Genomic DNA, 21,681 nt, shown 5'->3' on the forward strand with positions numbered 1-21,681 from the left:
CACTAATGTATGCATCTCAAGTGCCTAGAAATCTGCCTGACACCTAGGGGAGGCTTAATAAAAGCTTGCTCATGACTGTTCAATTAAAGGGTAGCAGATGTTTGCACTCACTGTTAGAGAAAAGAACCTGGACTTTGCTCCTGCATTTGTGATTCAAAGGACATCAAATCATGTACACATTCTGACCCAGGATGGGAAGCCTGGTGCACAAGTCCCCACTGACCAGCTTGAAACATATCCCCTGTTTCTGCACTTTTATCAGAATCCCTTCAAGGCTGGGCGTGGTGGCTCATGCTTGTAATCCCAGCACTTTGGGAGGCTGAGGTGGGTGGATCACCTGAGATCAAGAGTTTGAGACCAGCCTGGCCAACATGGTGGAACCCCATCTTTACTAAAAATACAAAAGTTAGCTGGGCGTGGTGGTGAGCACCTGTAATCTGAGCTACTTGGGAGGCTGAGGCAGGAGAATCACTTGAACCCAAAGGTGGAGGTTGCAGTGAGCCAGGATTACAACATTGCATTCAAGCCTGGGTGATGAGAGATAAACTGCATCTCCAAAAAAAAAAAAAAAAAATCCCTTCAGCGTGGCTCATCTCAGTCCAGCCTGAAGAGGGAACACAATCTGACTAAACCAATGCACACTAAGATGCTAGTGACTGATAGTCTTCAACACTTTCAAGGACTTTTAAAGGAGCACCTTGTTCATTTACTGGGTTTACTCCTGACAAAAGCAACTTGCCATAGCAAGCAGCCTCAGGATGTACAGCTCATAGTTCTGGGTTTAAACTCTCAGTTCTGCCATTTGTTGCTTTCTCCTTAGGTAACCTTCCCTGCCTTTCACTGTTTTGTTCAGTTTTTTTTTTTTCCTCTGAAAAACAGGGATAGTAATTTTTGTCTTATCCACCTCAAGGACTCAAAAATATAATAGATTAAGGAACTTCAAAGTTGAAAGGGAACTTAGAGATCATCTAGGAATTTTTATTTTTGTTTTTAGGTAATTCTTTACAACTTTCACTTTCGATAACACTGTCTCATTGAAATCTCAGAACAACCATGTCAAATAGGAGAGAAGTCATTAATCCCTTTTTACAGGAAGGAAACAAGTTAAGAGAGGCCAAGACTCTGTGGCAAGTTAGTGTCAGAGCTGGGAGCAGTGGTACTTTGTTCTACAGAACTTTCCCTGTGGTCCCTGCTAGAGGGTCCTAAACCAAAAGGTCAACTGACTCTTTCTTATACATCTCCATTGCCTGGGGAGCTCACTGCCATCCAAGACAGCCCATTCTTCAGTAGGGTGGCTTTGATAGCTGGCTGTCATTTGTGGTGGTATAGAATGTGTTACATTGAGAAAAAGTGATTTTTAGGGCTTTCACCCTAATGTGTGTTTGGGGGCCAGAGAGAGAGTTTGCAGAAATATTCAGAGAACATACAAAGACAGCCAGGATGACAATAATAATAACAATGCCAATCTGATGGTGTCACATCCCTGTTTGTAATCCTTTAATGGCTTCCTGGTTCCCTGAAGAGTGAGTCCAGACTCCTTGATGTGCCCGCCATAAGCTAGGTCCAGCCTCAAACTACTTCTCCATGCCACACTCATCTCCCCCACCCCACCCTGGCCATCCTGACTTCTGTTTGCTTTGCCTGGAAAACCTTCACCTCCTCCCCACCCCCACTGCTCCTACAGGCCTCTGTACTCCCCCTAAAGGCCCTACACACGGCTGGGTTGTGCTTATCCATCTCTCCAGACACACTGTGAGCTGGGAAGGGTCAGAGGCTGCATGGGGCTCCTCTGCCCTGGTGCCCAGCATGGAGACTGGCACAGAATAAGTGATTGCCCCATCCCTGCACACTCACAGACATCTCTGCTGTTCTCATAAGCCAGACCAGGAGAGGGTTAAACAATCATGCTGGCCTAGGATTAACTTTGGCATTAGAGAGGCAGGTGCCCCAGTGTTTTACCAGGTGCTTGGAAACCTGTTCTCAGGTCAGCTCAGAGACTCAATCCAGCCAGGTCATCCCTAGAGCTGACTGAGACCTGTGCGGTTCCTTGGGCCCTGAGCTGCGCTGCTGGGGGTGGGCGTGGGTGTGTGGAAAGAGTGGGTAGAGCCTGGTCCTGTGCAGGCTAGCTCTGTGGCCTTGGTTGAGTTCTTCCTACCTGCTTAGGTTTCCCCATCTGGGCACAAAGGAGGCGGGTCTGAGTGGTCCCACGGGTCCCTCTTGTGAGGACTGGCCAAGAGCAAGGGATCCTCAGACTCCAGAACCCCCTAGCTAGGGGTCCCCTCGCTTGGGAGAGACTTTCTCCACCGCAGGGGTGAGGAAGGGTAAATCTTTAACGAGCCAGCCCTGGGCAGGCTGGAGCCTTTCCGGATGGATGGCTGCCTGGGATGGGGGATGGGGTGGGAATGCAAGAAGTGTGTAGACAGTCCCAGTGTTGTGGAGAAGGGAGGGTATTGGGGGGAGTAAATAAAGGAGACGCGGGCGGAGCTAACTGCGTGTGCAGAGCAGGACATGGAGGAACGCGGGTCACCCGACGGGTAAGCAGATCTTCAGAGAGGTTCGAGGAGTCCTGAACAGCCGCTGGGTGCAGGTATGGTAACTCGCATTGCTGCCCACAGGGATCTCGCGCGAAGCCTGGAGCAAGGGCCAGAGGGGCCGGAAACGCCCATCCAGGTGGTGCTCAGGTGGGTATAAGTTGGCTAGGAGGCACCTGGGCGAGGCAGGGATCGATGAAGACATCAGGATGTACCATCTGCCCTTCTGTCGGACCCCAGGGTACGTCCCATGAGCGCGGCCGAGCTACGTCGAGGGCAGCAGAGCGTGCTGCACTGCTCAGGGACCCGGACTCTGCAGGTGAGGAACCCGTCTCTCTGTCTCCCCAACAAATCCCGGGGACGCCAGGTCCCTTCCCCCAGGCAACTTTGCCCTAGGCCCTACCCTCCCCCGGAGTGTTCCTCTCCCAGGTGCCCCACCCTCCCCAGAGTGCCCCTCCCTTCCAGGATGCCCAGCCCTCCGCCATGGTGCGCCGCGCCAACCCCTCCGAGTGCCCCGCCCCTTCTGAGGGCCCGCGCACCCAAGGTGCCCGCCCTCACCCAGAATGCCCCGCCCCTCCAGGGTGTCCCACCCTCCCCAGAATGCCCCGCCCCTACTGAGTGTCCCCCTTACCCCCAGGGCAGGGTGACCGCCCACCAAGTGCCTCATCGAGAGTCCTACCCTCCTCCAGGGTGCCCCGCCCTCCTCCAGAGTGCCCCGCTCCTCCTGAGTGCCCCGCCCCTCCAGAGTGCCCCGCCCTCCAGGGTGCCCCGCCCCTCCGGGGTGCCCCGCCCTCCTCCAGAGATCTCCGCTCCTCTGCCCTACCTGCGCCAGGTGAGCCCTCCAGGCGGGGGTCCCGAAGTGGCGTTCCGTTTCGGTGCGGTGCTAGACGCGGCGTGCACGCAGGAGGACGTGTTCCGGGCGTGCGGTGTGCGGCGCCTGGGGGAGCTGGCGCTGCGGGGGTGAGTGAAGCTTCGCCTCCGCTCCGCGCCGGGCCTGGCGGGGCCCCGACGCACCCCCAACCCCCACCCGGGGTAGCCGCCCAAGTCCAGCTACACCCTTGCCGCCCGCAGCTTCTCCTGCACTGTCTTCACCTTTGGCCAGACGGGCTCCGGGAAGACCTACACCCTGACTGGACCCCCTCCCCAGGTGGGCGAGCGCCGGCGGAGCCCTCACGGGGCGGGGCTGAGTGGGCTGGAAACCCTGGGGAGTCGCAGGCGACGCAGACTCCCAGAGGAAAGGGACTGGGACGATGCAGCCTGACCCATTTGTTTGCAGACGAGGACGCTGAGGACCAAAGAGAAGGGACTTGCCCAATTTGGAGCATTTGGGCTTCAGCTTTGGCCCCTTCCTAGCTCTCAGTTTTCTCATCTGTAAAATGGAAGTGACAGTACCGACTATGAGTTAAATGAGCCATTGCTTGGGAACTTGGCACGTTTCCCGGCGCACGGTATCATACATGCGCTACAGAGGGTAGTCATTACTGTGGAGATGACGATGGCTCAGTTGGTTTTGCCCCCAGGGGGAGGGGGTGCCCGTACCCCCTAGCCTGGCTGGCATCATGCAGAGGACCTTCGCCTGGCTGTTAGACCGCGTGCAGCACCTGGGTGCCCCTGTCACCCTTCGCGCCTCTTATCTGGAGATCTACAATGAGCAGGTAAGGGAATGCGAGGAATAGAAAGACAGCCCATGAGGAAACGGAGCGCTTCTTTCCAGGGAGCCTGGATCAAAGGGCAGAAGGGGCGGTGGGGGACTCTGTTGTCAGTAAGATCTGGGGGTGGGCGGACCCGTTTCCCCGTTTCCTCACCCTCCTCCCTCCCCTCCCAGGTTCGGGACTTGCTGAGCCTGGGGTCTCCCCGGCCCCTCCCTGTTCGATGGAACAAGACTCAGGGCTTCTATGTGGAGCAGCTGCGGGTGGTGGAATTTAGGAGTCTGGAGGCCCTGATGGAACTTTTGCAAATGGGTGTGTGCTGACCGCGGGGAGTTTTGCGGGGAGGGGTGCCTATTCCTCAATTATTCACTGAGTGTGGACTTGGGACCTAGACTGCAGCTGCAGCTTCAGAAATGACTCCTGGGGGAGGTGGGGAAGGACCAGTAAACTACAATTCAAAGACATGGCCCAAGGGTACCCCCTGCAGCCACTGCCAACAAGGCCTGCTAATTCTGCCTTCCAAACTCCTTTCACGCTCTCTCTTTAGCCCAGGGCCTCCGCCTCAGCCATGACTCATTCTTGCTCCCTGGTGGTCTCTGCACCTCAAGGCTCTCCCCTGCCAATCCATTCTACTCTATGCTGCAGACCCCATCTCTCTTTGCCTCCAGACCCTCCACCCTTCCAGGACCCCGAGGATCAAGGTCATTCCTCTTAGCTTAGCCTAAAGGCCGTTCCCTTTCAGCCTCATTCTTTTTTTTAAATCAAGTATTTATTGGACACACCTCCTTTGGCAGACACTGGAGATGCTGACTGTAGATTCTGGCCCCAACACTTTGCCACACCTCTCAGCTGATCTCGCTACCTCAGTTTCTCCTCCTTCTTTCACGAAGCCTTGGGAAAGATGTTTATAAAGTGCAAATCTGACTGTCATTCTTCTGCTCAGTTTTCTCTATCCTCCATTCACCCATCTCTGCTACAGCAGGACCCAGCATCCCATCGTTCCCTGAACAACACCCACTTTGTTGCCTCCCTGCCTTTGCATGAGGCTTGCTCCTCCACCAGGATTCCTTTGCTCCTTTTTCTTCATTGGTGATGACCTGTTCTTCCTACCAGGTCCAGCTCCTGATGTTTTTCCCTTCCAGGTCTCAGCCGTCGAAGGAGCTCAGCACACACCCTGAACCAGGCCTCCAGCCGAAGCCATGCCCTGCTCACCCTTTACATCAGCCATCAAACTGTGAGTGCCCCAGCCTGGGAAGGTGCTTGTCCAGGGCCACCCAGCAAGAGTCTGTGTCTGGACATACAAACCAACTTGGGTGTGCATGGGGGGTACTAGTGGAAACCCTTGGCCCCATAACCTTGTGGCTTTGGTGGGGACAGTCCCTCCCAAGTCGCCATGAAGCTCTGACCCCTCAGGCCCAGCAGATGCCTCCTGTGGACCCCGGGGCACCCTGTGTTGGTGGGAAGCTGTGCTTTGTGGACCTGGCAGGCAGCGAGAAGGTTGCAGCCACAGGATCCCGTGGGGAGCTGATGCTTGAGGCCAACAGCATAAACCGAAGCCTGCTGGCCCTGGGTGAGACCTGGGGGCCACCAGTGTGATTTCCTGTCTCTCCTCTGCACCTGGCTCACAGCTGTCCACAATAGGGGATACCAGAGGAGTTGTAGTGCATAGAAGAGGGTTAAAGAGCTGCGATCCAGGAACCAGAGGCCTCATTCTGGCCCCAGCTCTGCTATTGACTTCTCCCTTCGTAAAACACTGCTTATGAATCTATAAACTCTAACGGTGTATGAAGTTACATGCTAATTTGGGAAATAGAACCACTCAACTGCAGAAGATGAGCCCTCAGAGACATTTGGCATGTCCCTTGTGCAGCTGGGAAGACTGAGGCCCAGTAAAGGGAAGGGACTTGACCTTTCTCCCCATCCCCACCCCAGGATAGCGAACCTGGAGATCCTCAGGGACTGGGCCCTCAGGATTCCTCTGTGGCATGCATGCGAGATGCCCACGAAACTCCTCTGTGTTCAATCCATTTGTTAGAAGTTTCCTGCTGAGTGCCTGAGTACCAGGCCCTTTGCTGGGCACTGAGGGTCAGGGTATACAGAGCCTTCTCTGCCCTCGAAGAGTCCCAGTCTGGCGGTGGGGACCAATCTGACTGAGTCATGAGATCATGTGGAAAGATGGGTTTTTAGGGCAACGCAGGCCTGGGTGGAGAGCCCAGCTCTGCAGCCTCCCAGCCTGATGGCCCTGGGCAAGCAATGTAACCTTCCCGACTCTTGATGTCTCTCCCCAGGTCACTGCATCTCCCTGCTGCTGGACCCACAGCGGAAGCAGAGCCACATCCCTTTCCGGGACAGCAAGCTCACCAAGTTGCTGGCAGACTCACTGGGAGGGCGTGGGGTCACCCTCATGGTACTTAAGCGGGGCCTGGCAGGGAGGGTTGGGTCTTGAGGAGGGGGCCCCCAGAGAGGAGCACTCAGTAGGAGTGCACTCCCCAGGTGGCCTGCGTGTCCCCCTCAGCCCAGTGCCTTCCTGAGACTCTCAGCACCCTTCGATATGCAAGCCGAGCTCAGCGGGTCACCACCCGGCCGCAGGCCCCCAAGGTGAGTATAGGCAGGCACAGGCTGAGGGACAGGCGTGGAGCTGCTGGACGATCAGGCAGGAGTTGGAGCCTGAGTCCCTTGATTGAGGTCTTGGACTGGGTCAAAGCTGAGATTAGGATTGGAATCCTGGAAATGGTGTCATGGCTGTGTAGGGTGAGGTCAGGGTCCCAGCCAGGGTCATGCCAGGTTTAGGGCAGGTCTAGGGTTGGAGTTTGAGTTGGAATCTGATTCAGGGTCTAGCTCAGTTGGTATCATGGTTAAGTGGGAATTGATCTGGGGTCTAATAAGGGGTCTTGTCTGGAATCATCTGGCCCAAGGTTTGGACAGAACTGAGTTTGGGATTGGACTCAGAGCTGAGTCCAGCTCAGAGTGGGGCCCTCCAGGACAGTGCAGTTAGGACAAGGTAACCCCTCCAGGCAGATGCAGCCTTGTGCCAAGATGCAAGGCTGACGAGTGAAGCATGGGCTGGATTTTAGGCCCCAGTTACTTCCCACACCTGGAAGTCCTTGTGCAGTGCACAACTTATACAACCATAAAGGTGGCCCTGGGCCTCTTTCCCTACAGTCTCCTGTGGCAAAGCAGCCCCAGCGTTTAGAGACAGAGATGCTGCAGCTCCAGGAGGAGAACCGTCGCCTGCAATTCCAGCTGGACCAAATGGACTGCAAGAGTATGAGCTCCCTGGAGGCAGAGTAGGATGGGGATAGGGTCTGGGGCTGCTGTGGATCCACCACCTCCTGCTTCCCTGCAGCGTCAGGGCTCAGTGGGGCCCGCGTGGCCTGGGCCCAGCGGAACCTGTACGGGATGCTACAGGAGTTCATGCTGGAGAATGAGAGGCTCAGGTAGGGTCCAGCTCACAGCCAGAGGGATGCTGCCCCCCCACCCATCACTGTTAAGCTGCTTCTGCCAAGCTGCCCCCTCTCCCTGTCCCTGGCTCCCCTATGTCCCACCTGCTTCCTGAGCTGGTGCTATGCTGCAATGAAGAGGAGCTGACTGATGCCCCCGCAAGCCCCATTTCCTACCCCTTTCTGGCTTGTGCTCTACCCTAGGAAAGAAAAGAGCCAGCTGCAGAATAGCCAAGACCTGGCCCGGAATGAGCAGCGCATCCTGGCCCAGCAGGTCCATGCACTTGAGAGGTAAGCAGAGCCACCAACTTGGAGCCAGGCCTCCGGACAGAGGGCAGCTGGAAAAAGGGATGAAATGCTTGAGGCTTTAATGAAATGCGTGAGGCTGGCCTCTGGATTCAGACCAACTAGGTTCAGTTTCCAGCTCTGCCACCGACTAGCTGTGTCACCTGGGGCAAGTCATTTAACTTCTCACTGCCTGGGTTTCCTCTTCTGTAAAATGGGGGTCATCATCATGCTTACTTTATAGGCTTGTTTGAAAGATCAGAGAGAATGAGTTAACATGTAAAACCTCGAGAACAGGGCCTGGTACCTGGCACGGGATCCAGGAGTATTAGCTGGGAAGGGGATTTGAAAGCCAGCTTGGTGGTAGGGTTGGAGGCTGCAGGCATAGACCCCACTGTTCTTTTTAGGCGCCTCCTTTCTGCCAGCTACCGTCACCAGCAGGGCCCTGGCCTGACCCCACCGTGTCCCTGTGTGATGGCCCCAGCTCCCCCTTATCACGTGAGTCTCACTGCCCAGCCTGGAGGGGTGACAAGTAGGGACATCATGGAGCCTCTGACGCAGCCTTTTGCAGGCACTGCCACCCGTCTACTCCTGCCCCTGCTGCCACATCTGCCCACTGTGTCGAGTGCCCCTTGCCCACTGGGCCTGCCTGCCAAGGGAGCGCCACCTGCCCCAGGTAGGAAAGGCCAAGGTGGGAGTGAGGGAAGGCTGGGAGAACCGGAGCCCTTGATCTAGGAGTCATCAGTCCAGAGCCCCAGGGATTCCAGGGCTCCATGCTAGATCATGGGGAGTGAATGGCTGGCTTAGGACTCCCTCTGCCTGGGTTTAAAATAGCTGTTTACCCTCCCTCCTCTCCACCCTGCCCTCTTTTAGGAATTCATCCTGTCATTCACTTATTCAATCACTCACATATTTACTCACTTATGGATTTACTGAATTGTACATTCACTCACTCCTTCAGTAACTCCCCAAGCTCCTTGCTTTATACCAACCTCTCTTCTGGGCTCTGAGGATTCAGAAATAGACCAGACATGGTTCCTGCTCTCAGGAGGCTTCTAGTCTCAGGAGAGGTTGGGAGAAGAACCACCCGCTGCACATAGAAGAAGGCGACCAGGACCCCACCCCTTTATGCCATCCTGACATTCTTGATACCTTGTGGGGTAGGCATAGCAGGGTTTCATGGCTAGCACCAGGTAAGTGGGACACAGAGAGGCAGGACTGAGGTCACCCAGAGTGCGCTCTGGTCTTTCCTGCAGGTGTTGGACCCTGAGGCCTCAGGTGGCAGGCCCCCATCTGCCCGACCCCCACCCTGGGCACCCCCATGCAGCCCTGGCTCTGCCAAGTGCCCAAGAGAGAGGTGGGTCCCTCCCTGGGACACTGAAGTCAGAGGGGGTTGGTCTGGGGAGCTCAAAGGCTCACCTTCCATCTCCCAACTCACCCTGGCCCAGGAGTCACAGTGACTGGACTCAGACTCGAGTCCTGGCAGAGATGTTGATGGAGGAGGAGGTGGTACCTTCTGCACCCCCCATGCCCGTGAGGCCCCCAAAGACATCACCAGGTCTGAGAGGTGAAGAAGGGAGAGAGGGAGGGGCCCCTAATGTTCTCTGTGATCTTGGGGTAGAACCCACCCTCTCCAGGCCTCATCTCTGAAATGGGGTGGGTATTGAGAAGTGGCTTCTAAGATCTTTCTACTTCCAAACTTGGAATTCTCTTTTTAGGAGCACCTGCATGCCCAGATGTATGCTGGAGCCCGTGGTGTATGGGGGTGGGGTGGGGGAAAGGGTGGAGGGCACCTACCCCCTGAGGCTTCTCTAGAGGATGTTGGGACCCAGATGGACCTCGGCGAGGAGGGGCCCAGGAGAGGGCAGGCCTTGAGTCTCACTGCTCCTTAGGTGGGGCCGGGGTTCCAAACCTGGCCCAGAGACTGGAGGCCCTCAGAGACCAGATTGGCAGCTCCCTGCGACGTGGCCGCAGCCAGCCACCCTGCAGTGAGGGTGCACGGAGCCCAGGCCAAGTCCTCTCTCCCCGTTGAAGGCCAAATGGGAACCCAGGAGACTGCTGTGTGACCTCAGACTGGGCTCTGTGCTCTTGGGCCTCAGTCTCCCCATTTGCCAAATGGAGACAGCAGCCACTCCACCTGAAGCTGGGCTGGGGCGGGGCCTGGGGGTGCTATTTAGGGGAGCAAGGGGATTCAGGAGAAACCAGGCAGCAGGGGATGAAGTACATGAATAAAGAGAGGCATCAGCTCCAAGTCTGGTCGGTTCTGTCCTCTGGGCTTGTCAGTCACTTCCCCGTGGGGAGTTAGAGAGAGGAAGGGCTAGGACTCTTGGCACAAATGTGTGTCCCCTTCCAGTCTGGAATATCCCAAGCTCCCATCTCCTTTCATGTATTTTTTTTTGAGACGGAGTCTAGCTTTGTTGCCAGGCTGGAGTGCAGTGACACGATCTCAGCTCACTGCAACCTCCGCCTCCCAGGTTCAAGCGATTCTGCTGCCTCAGCCTCTCGAGTAGCTGGGATTACAGACACGTGCCACCACGCCCAGCTAATTTTTGTATTTTGTTGTTGTTGTTGTTAGAGACAGGGTTTCACTATGTTACCCAGGATGGTCTCGATCTCCTGACCTCGTGATCTGCCTGCCTCGGCCTCCTAAAGTGCTGGCATTACAGGTGTGAGCCACCGCGCCTGGCCTCCTTTCATGTATTATACAAGTTTTGATTAAGCAACTGCTACATGCCATTGGGTAGGCGGGGGGCAATTGAATGGCAAGCATCTCCATGAAGGAGACGTGAGGGAAACTGATTTGGCCTGGTGCACAGGGAGATGGGTGGTCAAAGGGCTCACTCTGTGTCACCGTGGGTCCTGGTGCTGGTGGGGATCAGGAGGCCTGGCTTCTTGTGCCATAGATCTGCGCTGGGACTTTGGGCAAGCCCTGTTCCCTCTCTGGACACTCTGATTTTCAGTCAATTAAGTGGTGGACACAGCTTCCTTCCCATTGAGTTCTAGTGAGGGTCAAGGCTGTGAGCAATATCTGGGGTCAAGGCTGTGAGCAATATCTGATTCATGGCATTAATGCCCTGTAAAATGCTGTATTCGTTTGTTCTCAGCACTGCTGTAAAGAACTACCTGGGGCTGGGTCATTTATGAAGAAACGCGATTTGACTCACAGCTCTGCAGGCTGTACAGGAAGCATGACTGGGAGGCCTCAGGAAACTTATCATGGCAGAAGGGCGAAGGGGAAGCAAGCACATCTTACCATGGCGGAGCAGGAGAGAGAGAGAATGAAGGGAGAAGTGCTACACACTTTCAAACAACCAGATCTCGTGAGGACTCACTGTCATAACAGCAAGGGGGAAATCTGCCCCCATGATCCAATCACCTCCCACCAGGTCCCTCCCCCAATATTAGAGATTGTAATTCAACATGAGATTTGGGTGGGGGCACAGAGCCAAACCATATACAGTGGGTCTGTGGTTACGGAGAAGTCCAGGTATGACATGAGGAATTGTGGGGAAGAGAGAGAGGGCCCATTATAGAGAGAGCTATGAGGCTAACCTAACTCTCCCGCTTACCATTAGGGAAACAGACCCACATGGTTCCTTCATTTGTTCATTCATTCATTCAACAAACAACACTGATGGCTGGGTGCCTGTAATCCCAACACTTTGGGAGGCCAAGGTAGGAGGATTGCTTGAGCCCAGGGGTTTGGGACCAGGCTGGGCAACATAGTAAGACCCTATCTCTACAAAAAATAAAAAATCAGCTGGGCATGGCGGCACACACCTATAGTCCCAGCTACTCAGGGGGCTGAGGCAGGAGATCACTTGAAAACAAGTGGCTGAGACTGCGGTGAGCCATGATCATACCACTGCACTCCAGCCTTGAAAAACAACAAAGCAAAACACTGCTGGCATCAACTGCAAATCAAGCCATAAGGTGACAAGACAAACAAGGACCAAGGTGGCTTTTCCAGGGAGCTCACAGTGTGCTGGGGGACAGACAGACATTTACCACCTCACATGGGCTGGGGGAAGCCCAAGGGACTGTGGAGGCACAAAGGAAAGTCACTTGATCAGTGACCATTGAGGGGGTCAGGGAAGGTTTCCCAAGGAGGCCATGACTAAGGCTTGGAGGGTAGACAGCATTTGGTTCAAGGGAAGGTGGAGGGGCTGTGGACGCAAAGGTTACAGACCTCTGAGGTTCCAAAGGTGGTCAGGGCCAGGAAGGGCAGGGCCTTCCAGGCCACAACCAGAGTTTGGGCTTGTGCCAAGGGCAGAGGGGAGCCATGGAAGGGTCTTGAGGCATCACCAGCCTAAATTTGTATTTAGGTCACGCTGGCCACCTGTGGGAGGTAGCCTGACTGGAGACGGGGTACTATAAAGAGACCAACACACAGGAGATGAGACACCTCAGCCAGTAGTAGCTGAGCTGGGCCTCGGGCTGGGCATCCCCTCAGACCCATGACCTGGACTTAGGCAAGGTCCGGGCAGGACGGCCTTAGCCACAGGCTTGGGGAGCCCTTGGGAGGCAGCAGGCTGAGACCAGAGGGCCAGCCAGGGAGCAGCTGGGGTTGCTGGAGGGAGGTCACAGCCACCACCTGAAACAGAACTCAGACTGGCCACTTGTGCTCCTCAGACTGGCCACTGTGCTCCTCAGACCTGGCCGGAGGAAATCAGGATCGCTTTACCCCACCACACTCCCCAGTGCAGGACCAAGCAAAGAAAGACTCAGTGCTCTCCCACCCATCATTCTGGAAACTAGCTTTGGGAATGTACCCCCTTTTTCCTAGCGGAGTGGGGACCCAGAGATAAGAGCAAGCTGTTTCAAGGATACTTGAGTGTGCTGTGTGACTTGGGGCAGGCTGCTGGGCCTCTCTGGGTCTCCCCCACTGCAGGCCCTTGGCTCCTGAGTCTATGCAGGGCTGGTCCCTGAAGCTGGGAGTGGTGGAGTCCATTTGGGTTGGAGCCCCCGTGGCCAGGAATTGGTAGGCAACACTTGTGACTGGGCATTAGAGGTTTTCTACAGTGGTGGCTTCCTGGAAGGCCAGAATCTGTGGAGGCAGAGCCCAGGGACAGAAGGTGACAGCCAGATACCACAGCTAGCCAGACCAGGCAAAGCAGGCTGTGGTTCAGCCCACAGATGGAACCACCCAAGCTCAAACCCATGAGTGATCCTGGGCTAGTGACTCAACTGCTCTGAGCCCAAGTCACTTATCCCCAGAAGGAACACAATAACAGTACTTCTTTACAAAACTGTCTTGCGAATGAAATTCCCTGACATGTGGAAAGAGTGGAGCATGTAGCTTTGCCAGTTGCAGACAGTTTCACCAAAAGCAGCCTTTAGTCAACATGGCAATTTGATGGAATTGATGATCAGGTTAAAAAAAATTCATTCAATATATATTGACAGAACTGTTTAGAACAGAGCCTGGCATGTGGTTAGTGCTAAATACATGCTAGTGGTCTTTGCTGTCATTATTACTCATGGATGCTTTCAGTGCAAACATTCTATAAGAACCTGCTTTCTGTGGGCTAGCACTGAATAAAGCATAGGACTTTTACCCTCATGGAACATAGACAACAAACAAAGAGGGCAAAATACGTGGCATGTCAGATGGTGATAAATGCTATGGAGTAAAATAGAGCAGGAGAGTGGAGCTCTGTCGGGGCAGGGGTGCAGTCCTAAGCAGGGAGTTCCATTGGAGGTGATGTTTGTACAGAGACCTGAACAGGGAGGTTGAGCCTGATGAGTGCCCTAAAGCCTTTATTTTCTAATATTGGTAATTTCGATGCCACGTTAGCTTGGGTGGCTCTGCAGGTTTGTGCCTGGGCTCCTCCCCACTCCCCAGAACCCTTATCTCACTGCATTGTGGGCCTGCTTGCTGGGAGGTCCTCAGCCCCAGGCAGGGGAGGCCTTGGCACCAAGCGTGAGAGTGTGAGAGCTTTCCTTAATCGCCTTGGGAGGATGGAGGGGGACCACCCAGGGGGACCCTGGCCTCACTGGTTCATTCATGTTTGGACGATTCCTGCTGGAGCCAGCCACGATTTTCCAGTTTCCCGGTTCCAGTTCACACTCCAGCTCAGCAAAACCCCACATCCTTTTCCAGAAAGAGACATAGGACTCAAGGAGACTGGCCTTCACTACCCTTGTCTCATAAGTCATGCATCCATCTCTCAGTCAGTGACATAGTTTGTCTGTGTCCCCACCCAAATCTCATCTTGAATCGTAGCTCCCGTAATTCCTATGTATTGTGGGAGGGACCTGGTGGGAGGAAACTGAATCATGGGGCTAGGTTTTCCCGTGTTGTTCTTGTGATAGTGAATAAGTCTCACAAGATCTGATGGTTTTATAAAGGGCAGGTTCCCTGCACATGCTCTCTTGCCTGTCACCACATAAGACGGGACTTTGCTCCTCATTCACCTTCTGCCATGATTGTGAGACCTCCCCAGTCATGTGGAACTGTGAGTCCATTAAACCTCTTTTTCTTTATAAATCACTCAGTCTTGGGTATGTCTTTATTAGCAGCATGAGAACAGACAAATACAGTCAGCATCCTCCCTCTAGAACTGCCATACTTCTAGGATCCCTAAACCCTGGGGGAATTCCACAGGATCCCAGTAATGTATCAGGACCCTTCCAATTCACTTGGTGCTTATCGAGAACTTGTGGACTCAGAAGAACATTTCTTGAGCCCTGCAAGCTACAGGCCTTCTGCAGATTGCTAGAAGTAGGGGGCAGTTCTCTGGACCCCGAAACATGGTAGAGTTCTCAAGAACTGTCAAAAGAAGGTCTTCACTACTTCGGAACATTAGAATTGGGGGAAGCTGTTGGAAATCCTGAGACACTACAGAAATTTTCCAGGATTCCAAACCCCTAGAAGATCTTTCTGAAATGTTAAAACACTGTAGACAAGTTGGGAGGGATTCTCTAGAATCTTTGGCTGGGCGGGGATGTAGTGGGGAAGGGACATTCACCAGAGTTCTGAAGGCCATCCATGGGTTTCTAGAATGCCGGCTGCCCAGATCCTTGGTTGAATTTTCCAGATCCTTGGGGATCCCAACTCTTAGCCCCTTTTCATTGCACAATGAGGAGCATGGCAGAAAGCGTTGCAGTTGGATGGCACAAGCTTCTGGAAGAGCACTCCTGTGGACACTTGTACTTAAAAGGCTATGAGGTCTTGTCTGGGGGGCCAACTCCCAGATAGACCCCAAAACTGGGAGTCATTGTGAGAGTTTGTGAAGACCCTCCTGCCAAGAACATCTTCTGCTTCAGCCACACCAGCTTTCTCTCAGCATCCCAAATGGGCCTGCCTTCCCCCCCTCAAGGTCTTTCTTCTCTTTGCCTAATGACACATTTGCTCCAAATTCATATTCATTTCCAGCCCCTTCATGATAGGATTCAGCCCCTTCACGGCATATTCTTGTCCTCTTCAATGTCCTTTTTCCATTTCTATCTTCTTGTTTAGCTTCCAGCGGCTCATCTTCCTGTATTTTAGGCAATCAAGCATGGCAGCGCAGGTTGGGCAAGTAGGGGCAGTCTTGTTTTGAACCACAGACTGGAAGCTACTGGAACTCGTATATGGGTTAGTGCTGGGGTTGGAGACCAGGACTGGAATCTGGAGACCTGGGTTCAAAGCCTGCCTTGGCACAGACCTCCTGTGTATGTCAGACAAGTCCCTGGCTATCACTGGCATCTGCATGGGCTGGCAAAGACCTTTGAGAGGACTTTTTTGAAAGTTGGGCAGATGTGTCTTTCTCAAGAAACTTTATCCAGTGTGTGCCTCCCCTGCTTATCACATGTTTACTAAGCCCCCACTTGAAGGCCAGGCCGCCTCTGCTGGATACAAGTGACACCAACCTGACCCTGCGCCAATGACCTCTTCTCAAGAAGCTTCCAACCAAGTGGAGGAAAGGACAAGCAAAGCGACAATCAGGAGGCAAAGGGATAAATAATAGCAATTAGCAAATTTATCTGGTGCCAGGCACTGCTCCCAGCACTTGCCGTGTGTTAACTCGCTCATTTCTCACAACTCTGAGAAGTAGGTACTGTCAGTATTCTCATGTTGCAGTGAGGAAACCAAGGCAGGAAGGGGCTCAGAACTTGCCCAAGGTCACGCAGCCAGTAGGTGGCAGAAGCAGGATTTGAACCTGGCTGGCCTTAACCACCAAGCCAGGTGCCACCCAGTGGGACCACAGAGGAAGTACAGGTAGAGGATCAGCTTCTTAGGAACCCCTGAGGACAGTTGGGGTGCTTTCCTGGAGACATTGTTCTCCACCAAAGCCCGGCACAACACAGCAAGGCCAGACCACGCAGAGGCACTTTGATGAAGCAGAGGAAGGGACTTTCTAAACCTCCTCGCTGGTGGTGGATCCTTCATCACCCCAACACCAAAGGGATTCTTTAAAAACCACCCAGTGCCTGAGCTGGAATCTAGACAATTAGAAGTGCAGCCCTGCAGCCCAGCCTTTGTCCACGGGACAGGGCCCTGGGTGGACGCAGGACATCTCCGTGGTCTCCAGGCTACAGAACTTTGGGCAAACCCTCTCCCTTTCTCACCCTCTATCTGCCCAACATACCAGCTGTGGGAGGCTGGACAAAAGAGTGAATCTCTTTGAACCCCAGTTTCCTCCTCTGTAAAGTGGGGATAAAATTGGTTTACCCTATGAGGAGTTAATATATGCTCACAGCGGATGATGTGAGAACTAGAAGTGAATTCGTATAAACTGTTTAGAACAGAGCCTGGCACATGGTTAGTGCTAAATAAATGCTAGTTGTTATTGCTGTCATTATTACCAATGGATGCTTTCAGCGCAAGCATTCTATCATTTCTGTACTTGCGGGGGAGGAATTGTGTCAATTTCTGGACTCCCATTATTACAGACTCATGAACTTGTTGACGTCCAGTTGGGCTGGCTCCTTCCTCCAGGGAGACCCTCCTAACACAGATTCTTCCAGGGAAAGAAGTGGAAAGAAGGACTTTGTCGCCCAAGGGCAAGAGCCAGGGAAGAGTTCCCACTGCCCTTCCAAGGCAACTGATTCAGAGAAATCCATTTGTCTTCACTGAAGAAAGGCCGGTGGGAATTTCCAGAGAGCTCAGCTTGCCTTGTGGTTTCAGGAAAGAACAATTTTAGTCCTTTCAGAGATGCTGGGTTGCATCAACTCGGGCAGCCAGGAGTTGGGGCAGGTCCCTGGAGGTCCTGCTTCAATGGACAATAAAATTGGCCTGCAACAAGCAGGAATATGCCTGTGTCCCCTTCCTGGACACAGACAAGGCCTTTGGAAGTTTATTCTTTAGTAACCATTTCCTCAGGGGTGCAAAAGGAGCTAGATCCTGGGCCACAAGCTCTGTCCTCAGGGCACTCTGATCTCAAAGACAATCTGAGCTCCACATATGATAAGGGCAGGAGTGCTTCTCCAGGCTAAGCCACCCACTCCTGCAATCAGGAACCTGGATTGACAACATCTAAGGACACCCCTGACCCAGGGCCAGTGTTTATTATTGACTAAGCTCTCTCCAAGGGGCAAAGACATGACATGCTTCTAATCATTTAATTCTCATACACCCCTATAAGCTCTTATTAACCCCATTTAACAGAAGAGAAAGAAAAGTGAAGTCACTTAGCTAAGATCAAACAGGTAGGAAAGGGTCACAGTCATGACTGGAACTCAGGTCTGTCTGGATATAAAGTTCAGCTGCTTAATCACCACAGCATGCTGGACAACGCCTTGGGAGTATTCCAGGCCATAACACACAGACAAACTCAAATTTGATGACTCAAGGACAAGCCACCACAGAACAAGGGGTCTTTGCTTTATAAATTTTGCCATTGAGTAGCCCAGTCATTCCTTCCTTTGCTCATTCACTGAACATAAGGTTAAGGGATTTTGGATGTGGTGAGTCCAATTTCCCAGTATCCCTCAGCTGTCTGCTTGGGTGGTCCTTCTTGGGACCTGACTTAAATCTCCCCCATGGTTCTGAGTAAGTCAATTAGCACTGTTGGCTGAGCACCTATTATGCACCCAGCACAGTGCTGGGCCCCAAGGAGGGAGAGAGGATCTGGACTTGGTATAGCAGACACTGAGATGACCCTTGGCTGGGGAAGGGAGAAATAAGCCTGACTTTGGCTATGAAGAGTCCAATGAAGGGAGACTCATCAATTCCAAGTGTCTAAAGAACAGGGCCTAAGTTCTAGCCAGGAGACAAGAGATAGGGTCAGCAGAGTGCCTTAAGTGTAACAGAAACAGATCTTGGTTTGAATTTAATGTCTGGGTGACCTTCAACACATGATCACCTGATCTCTTAGCTTCAGTTTCCCTATCTACAAAATAGGGCTATCAGCAGAATAAGATTTTTTTTTTTCTTCAACTTTTATTTGAAGTTCTGAGGTATATGTGCAGATCTGCAGGTTTGCCACATAGGTCAACAGGTACCATGGTGGTTTGCTGCACAGATATACCCATCATCTAGGTATTAAGCCCAGGATCCATTAGCTATTCTTCCTGATGCTCTCCCTCCCCACCACCCCACAAAAAGATTCTTTTTTTCCCTTTTTCTTTTATTTTGAGATGGAGTTTCACTCTTGTTGCCCAGGCTGGAGTGCAATGGAGTGATCTCAGCTCACTGCAACCTTTGCCTCCTGGGTTCAAATGATTCTTCTGCCTCAGGCTCCCAAGTAGCTGGGATTACAGGCGTGTACCACCACGCCCAGCTAATTTTGTATTTTTAGTAGAGGTAGGAGTTTCACCCTGTTGGCCAGGCTGGTTTCCAAGTCCTGACCTCAGGTGATCCGCCCGCCTCGGCCTCCCAAAATGTTGGGATTACAGGCCTGAGCCACTCCACCCGGCCTCCAAAAGGATTCTTAATAGAGGATTTAGAATGACATGCTCTTGCAGTGCTCTGCATGGACTTGGCAGGCAGTAAAAACTTAGTAAAATTATTGTAGCCTTTGTGGTCTGCAGCAACTGCACCCAATTCTAGTTCCACAGCAAAACTATTTTTTTGAAGGGCCCCAACCAAGCATCAAACTCTCTAGCAGGGTAGGGATGGGCAAGGTAGAGGCCAAATGTTTTATACTCAGCAGGGGATTTTAAGTAGGCTTGGGGCAAGGAAGCCTGGGCGCGAGCTCTCGTTGTACCTCTTTGAGCCTTTGCTCCTGGCCTGTCTCCATCTGTACAGAATAATCTCTGAGCAAACCCTGGTAGGTCTTTCTGGAAGTTCTCTGCTGCCCCCTGGTGGACAAGGGAAGTTCACACCTCAGTGCAGTTCCAGCTATGTGTGGAGTCCTTAGCTGGAGCGCACGCGGTACCAAGTGCCTATGATGACAGGAGTCCTACAAATCTACACATTTGGGGTGCATTTTCACAAGTGACCCTCATTCAGTTATTATTTCAACTCTGAAGCCATGAAGGGAAAGGACTGCCCTATTGTTCCCCAGCAAGCTACAAGGACTAGGACTCAAGTCTCTGGGAGGATTTGCTCTTTGGGACGGAGGTGTGGGGATGAGTAGCGATGCCTAGAAATCACAGGGCAGTGAGAACACCCCTCCACGCCACTGGTCATGGAGTTATGGGTGGTGTGCACCTCCTGCCACGCCATGGGGACCCTGAGTGGACAGGCTGTGACACGAGGCCGTGGAAACTGAACAAGGTCAGACATTGGAGGCAAGGCCTCCTGTCACGGAGAAAGTCACCTTATCATTCCACCATTGGCAGAGGAGGACTCAAACCTTGACCACACCCTCTGGTCTGAGTCCCAGTCAATGTCCCCGATGTCCCTGCAGGTCCAGTCACCAGGTCCTAGTGCCCTGGCCTGGCCCCTTCCTTTTTCCTGGAAAACCTCCTAAGGAGTTACTTTCCTGGGTCTCCTGCTTACGCTACCTCCTGATGGATCTCTCCCGATTACTTATGTGGTTGGCCTTGACTTCTGAAAACTCGCCAGCGCCCCCCCCCCCCCCGTGTACTCCCAAACAACACCCCTTGGCCCGGCAACAAGGTCCCACCTACTGGACCTCAGCCACCTCCCCACCCTCCTCACCACTCCCTTCTGTCCCCAAGCTCCAGACCTGTGGATTTATTTTTATTTTCTGGATTCCAAATGCATCTCTCTCCCTCTGTTTTCTTCCTCTAAGCCTTTGCAATTGCTGTTCCCTGTGCCTGAAACCCACTCCCGTCCCCCTGCACCCCACCCCACCCCCCCGCCGTGCGCTGTTGTCTGGCTGACTCCTACTCTTGGGTTCTGACTCCCTTGTCCTGGCCTCTGCTTCCCCGATCACTGAAGCAAACATCCTGTCTCATCGTCTTCTCACCTTGTCTGTTTCCCAATCCCAGGCCTTGAGGAAGCTCCGGGAGGCCTGTCATATGTCCATCCTTTCCCTAGCACCAAACAAGGAGTGCGTATTTGGCAAAAGAATAAGTAGACACAAGAATAAATGATGAGGGGAGAGCCTGGGTGCTACAGTCAGGCCTTTCTGGCCCCAACTCAGCCACACACTGGGTGACCTTGACGAAGTCCCATCCCCTCCCTGAGTCCCAGTATGTGCATCTGAAAATTGAGGTCTCTATTCCATATTGCACTGGGCACCCCTGAGGCTCTGAGGTCTCCTGCGAGGGGCGAGACCCTCCCCCACAACCAAATGGTTTCAGAACCTAGCAATTCCCGTGGACTCTTAGACCCCTGGGCCTCCTAGGAGGGCAGGGACCCCAAAGGCTCCATCCTCCTACCCCAGCAGCCAGAAGGGAAAGGGGGCAGAAGCTCTCTGACCACTGTTGGTCACAACCTCGTGTCCCAAGGTTAATTTTTAAAAAGCAGTCAAAAGTCCAAGTGGCCCTTGGCAGCATTTACTCTCTGAGTTTGCTCTGGTTAATAATCTCAGGAGCACAAACATTCCTGGAGGCAGGAGAAGAGATCAACGTCCTGGACTTCTCCTCTGGGCTTCTCCCCACCCCCAGGAGAGGCTGTGCAACTGAATGAACAGCCCTGTCCAAGAGAGGCTAGGACTGGGGCTCTGAACACACCTGCGCATCTCAGGCTTCCCACCTGGACGATGGGCCTGATAACCCTAGTCGTGCCGGCCCAACATGAAGGTCAGCGAGCCATCTTCATGCACTGTAAGCAGGCTTAGTAGGATGACTTTATTCCTATTAGTGGTTCATTGTTATTTATTCTTATACCAGGCCTGCCTCCTCCAAAGACAGACACCCTGAGCCACCACACAGGTAAGGCAGTGGACAGTTTATAGAACACTTCCTCACACATTGTCTCTCTTGGCCTCTTGACAGAACAAGAACTGTTTTCTTCAGTTCACAGATTAGGAAAGTGGTCTTTAGCGAGGGAACGCCACCCCCAACGTCACGCAGAAAGAGGAGAAGTTGGGGGTTTACCACCTCCTTGCTACCATCATTAACCAAAACCTCAAAGATTGAGAAACTTTGTGAACACAAGGAACAGGAAGATGACTGTCCCAGAAAGCTAAACCAAGACAGTAACTGTGCTTAAACTTACATCATGGCTTTGAGCTTCCTAGCAGCCAAAGCAAGAAGGGAATGCAATCACTGGCCAAGGTTAGGGTGACGGAGCAAAGGAAACACATTTATGAATAGAAGCACGCTTGTTCTGGATACCAGTGAAACAGGGATGTACTGACTGAACGTTACAGAAGAGACATGATGCACCATTTGTTTCTGCACTGACTACATGGGGGAATCCTTCGATTCTCACATAAGCAGGGGTCTTATTCTTGGGACTGCCTGCCTGAAGGGGTCATTCCCAGCTCTAGCAGA

The 21,681-nt window shown here is 53.1% G+C and overlaps 1 protein-coding gene and 1 long non-coding RNA gene across 8 annotated transcripts; one reads left to right on the forward strand and one right to left on the reverse strand.

The window, feature by feature from the left end:
• Nucleotides 1–947: 947 nt before the first annotated feature.
• LOC141408610 (uncharacterized) lies at nucleotides 948–3,627 on the reverse strand. Its single transcript, XR_012424452.1, has 2 exons — nucleotides 3,355–3,627; nucleotides 948–2,707 (listed from the first exon to the last, which is right to left on the reverse strand). It is a non-coding gene; the product is annotated as an uncharacterized lncRNA (long non-coding RNA).
• On the forward strand, nucleotides 2,493–14,398 carry KIF12 (kinesin family member 12). Of its 7 annotated transcripts, none has more exons than XM_065530170.2 (20): nucleotides 2,493–2,534; nucleotides 2,616–2,681; nucleotides 2,772–2,850; nucleotides 3,364–3,491; nucleotides 3,603–3,678; nucleotides 4,052–4,186; nucleotides 4,357–4,492; nucleotides 5,323–5,414; nucleotides 5,594–5,750; nucleotides 6,469–6,587; nucleotides 6,674–6,778; nucleotides 7,343–7,445; nucleotides 7,527–7,617; nucleotides 7,825–7,911; nucleotides 8,313–8,403; nucleotides 8,477–8,581; nucleotides 9,162–9,262; nucleotides 9,354–9,472; nucleotides 10,481–10,571; nucleotides 11,010–14,398. In XM_065530170.2, the coding sequence occupies exons 1-19, from the start codon at nucleotides 2,509–2,511 to the stop codon at nucleotides 10,531–10,533; spliced, it is 1,869 nt and encodes a 622-aa protein (XP_065386242.1). In that variant the 5' UTR covers nucleotides 2,493–2,508; the 3' UTR covers nucleotides 10,534–10,571; nucleotides 11,010–14,398. The 7 variants fall into 7 exon arrangements, with proteins under 7 accessions (XP_065386242.1, XP_065386243.1, XP_065386244.1 ...); XM_065530171.2 differs by having other exon boundaries at nucleotides 9,354–9,463; XM_065530172.2 differs by lacking the exon at nucleotides 10,481–10,571 and having other exon boundaries at nucleotides 9,354–9,463; nucleotides 11,010–11,862.
• Nucleotides 14,399–21,681: the final 7,283 nt, after the last annotated feature.

The sequence above is a fragment of the Macaca fascicularis genome, chromosome 15 (genome assembly GCF_037993035.2).
Source record: "Macaca fascicularis isolate 582-1 chromosome 15, T2T-MFA8v1.1".
NCBI lineage: Eukaryota > Metazoa > Chordata > Mammalia > Primates > Cercopithecidae > Macaca > Macaca fascicularis.

Coding starts and splice junctions, on each gene's coding strand:
- KIF12 (XM_005580986.5), top strand. CDS start 2,509: ATGGAGGAACGCGGGTCACCCGACGG. Junction 4,187..4,356: donor TGGAGATCTACAATGAGCAG/GTAAGGGAATGC, acceptor CTCCCCTCCCAG/GTTCGGGACTTGCTGAGCCT. Junction 6,779..7,342: donor CCCGGCCGCAGGCCCCCAAG/GTGAGTATAGGC, acceptor CTTTCCCTACAG/TCTCCTGTGGCAAAGCAGCC.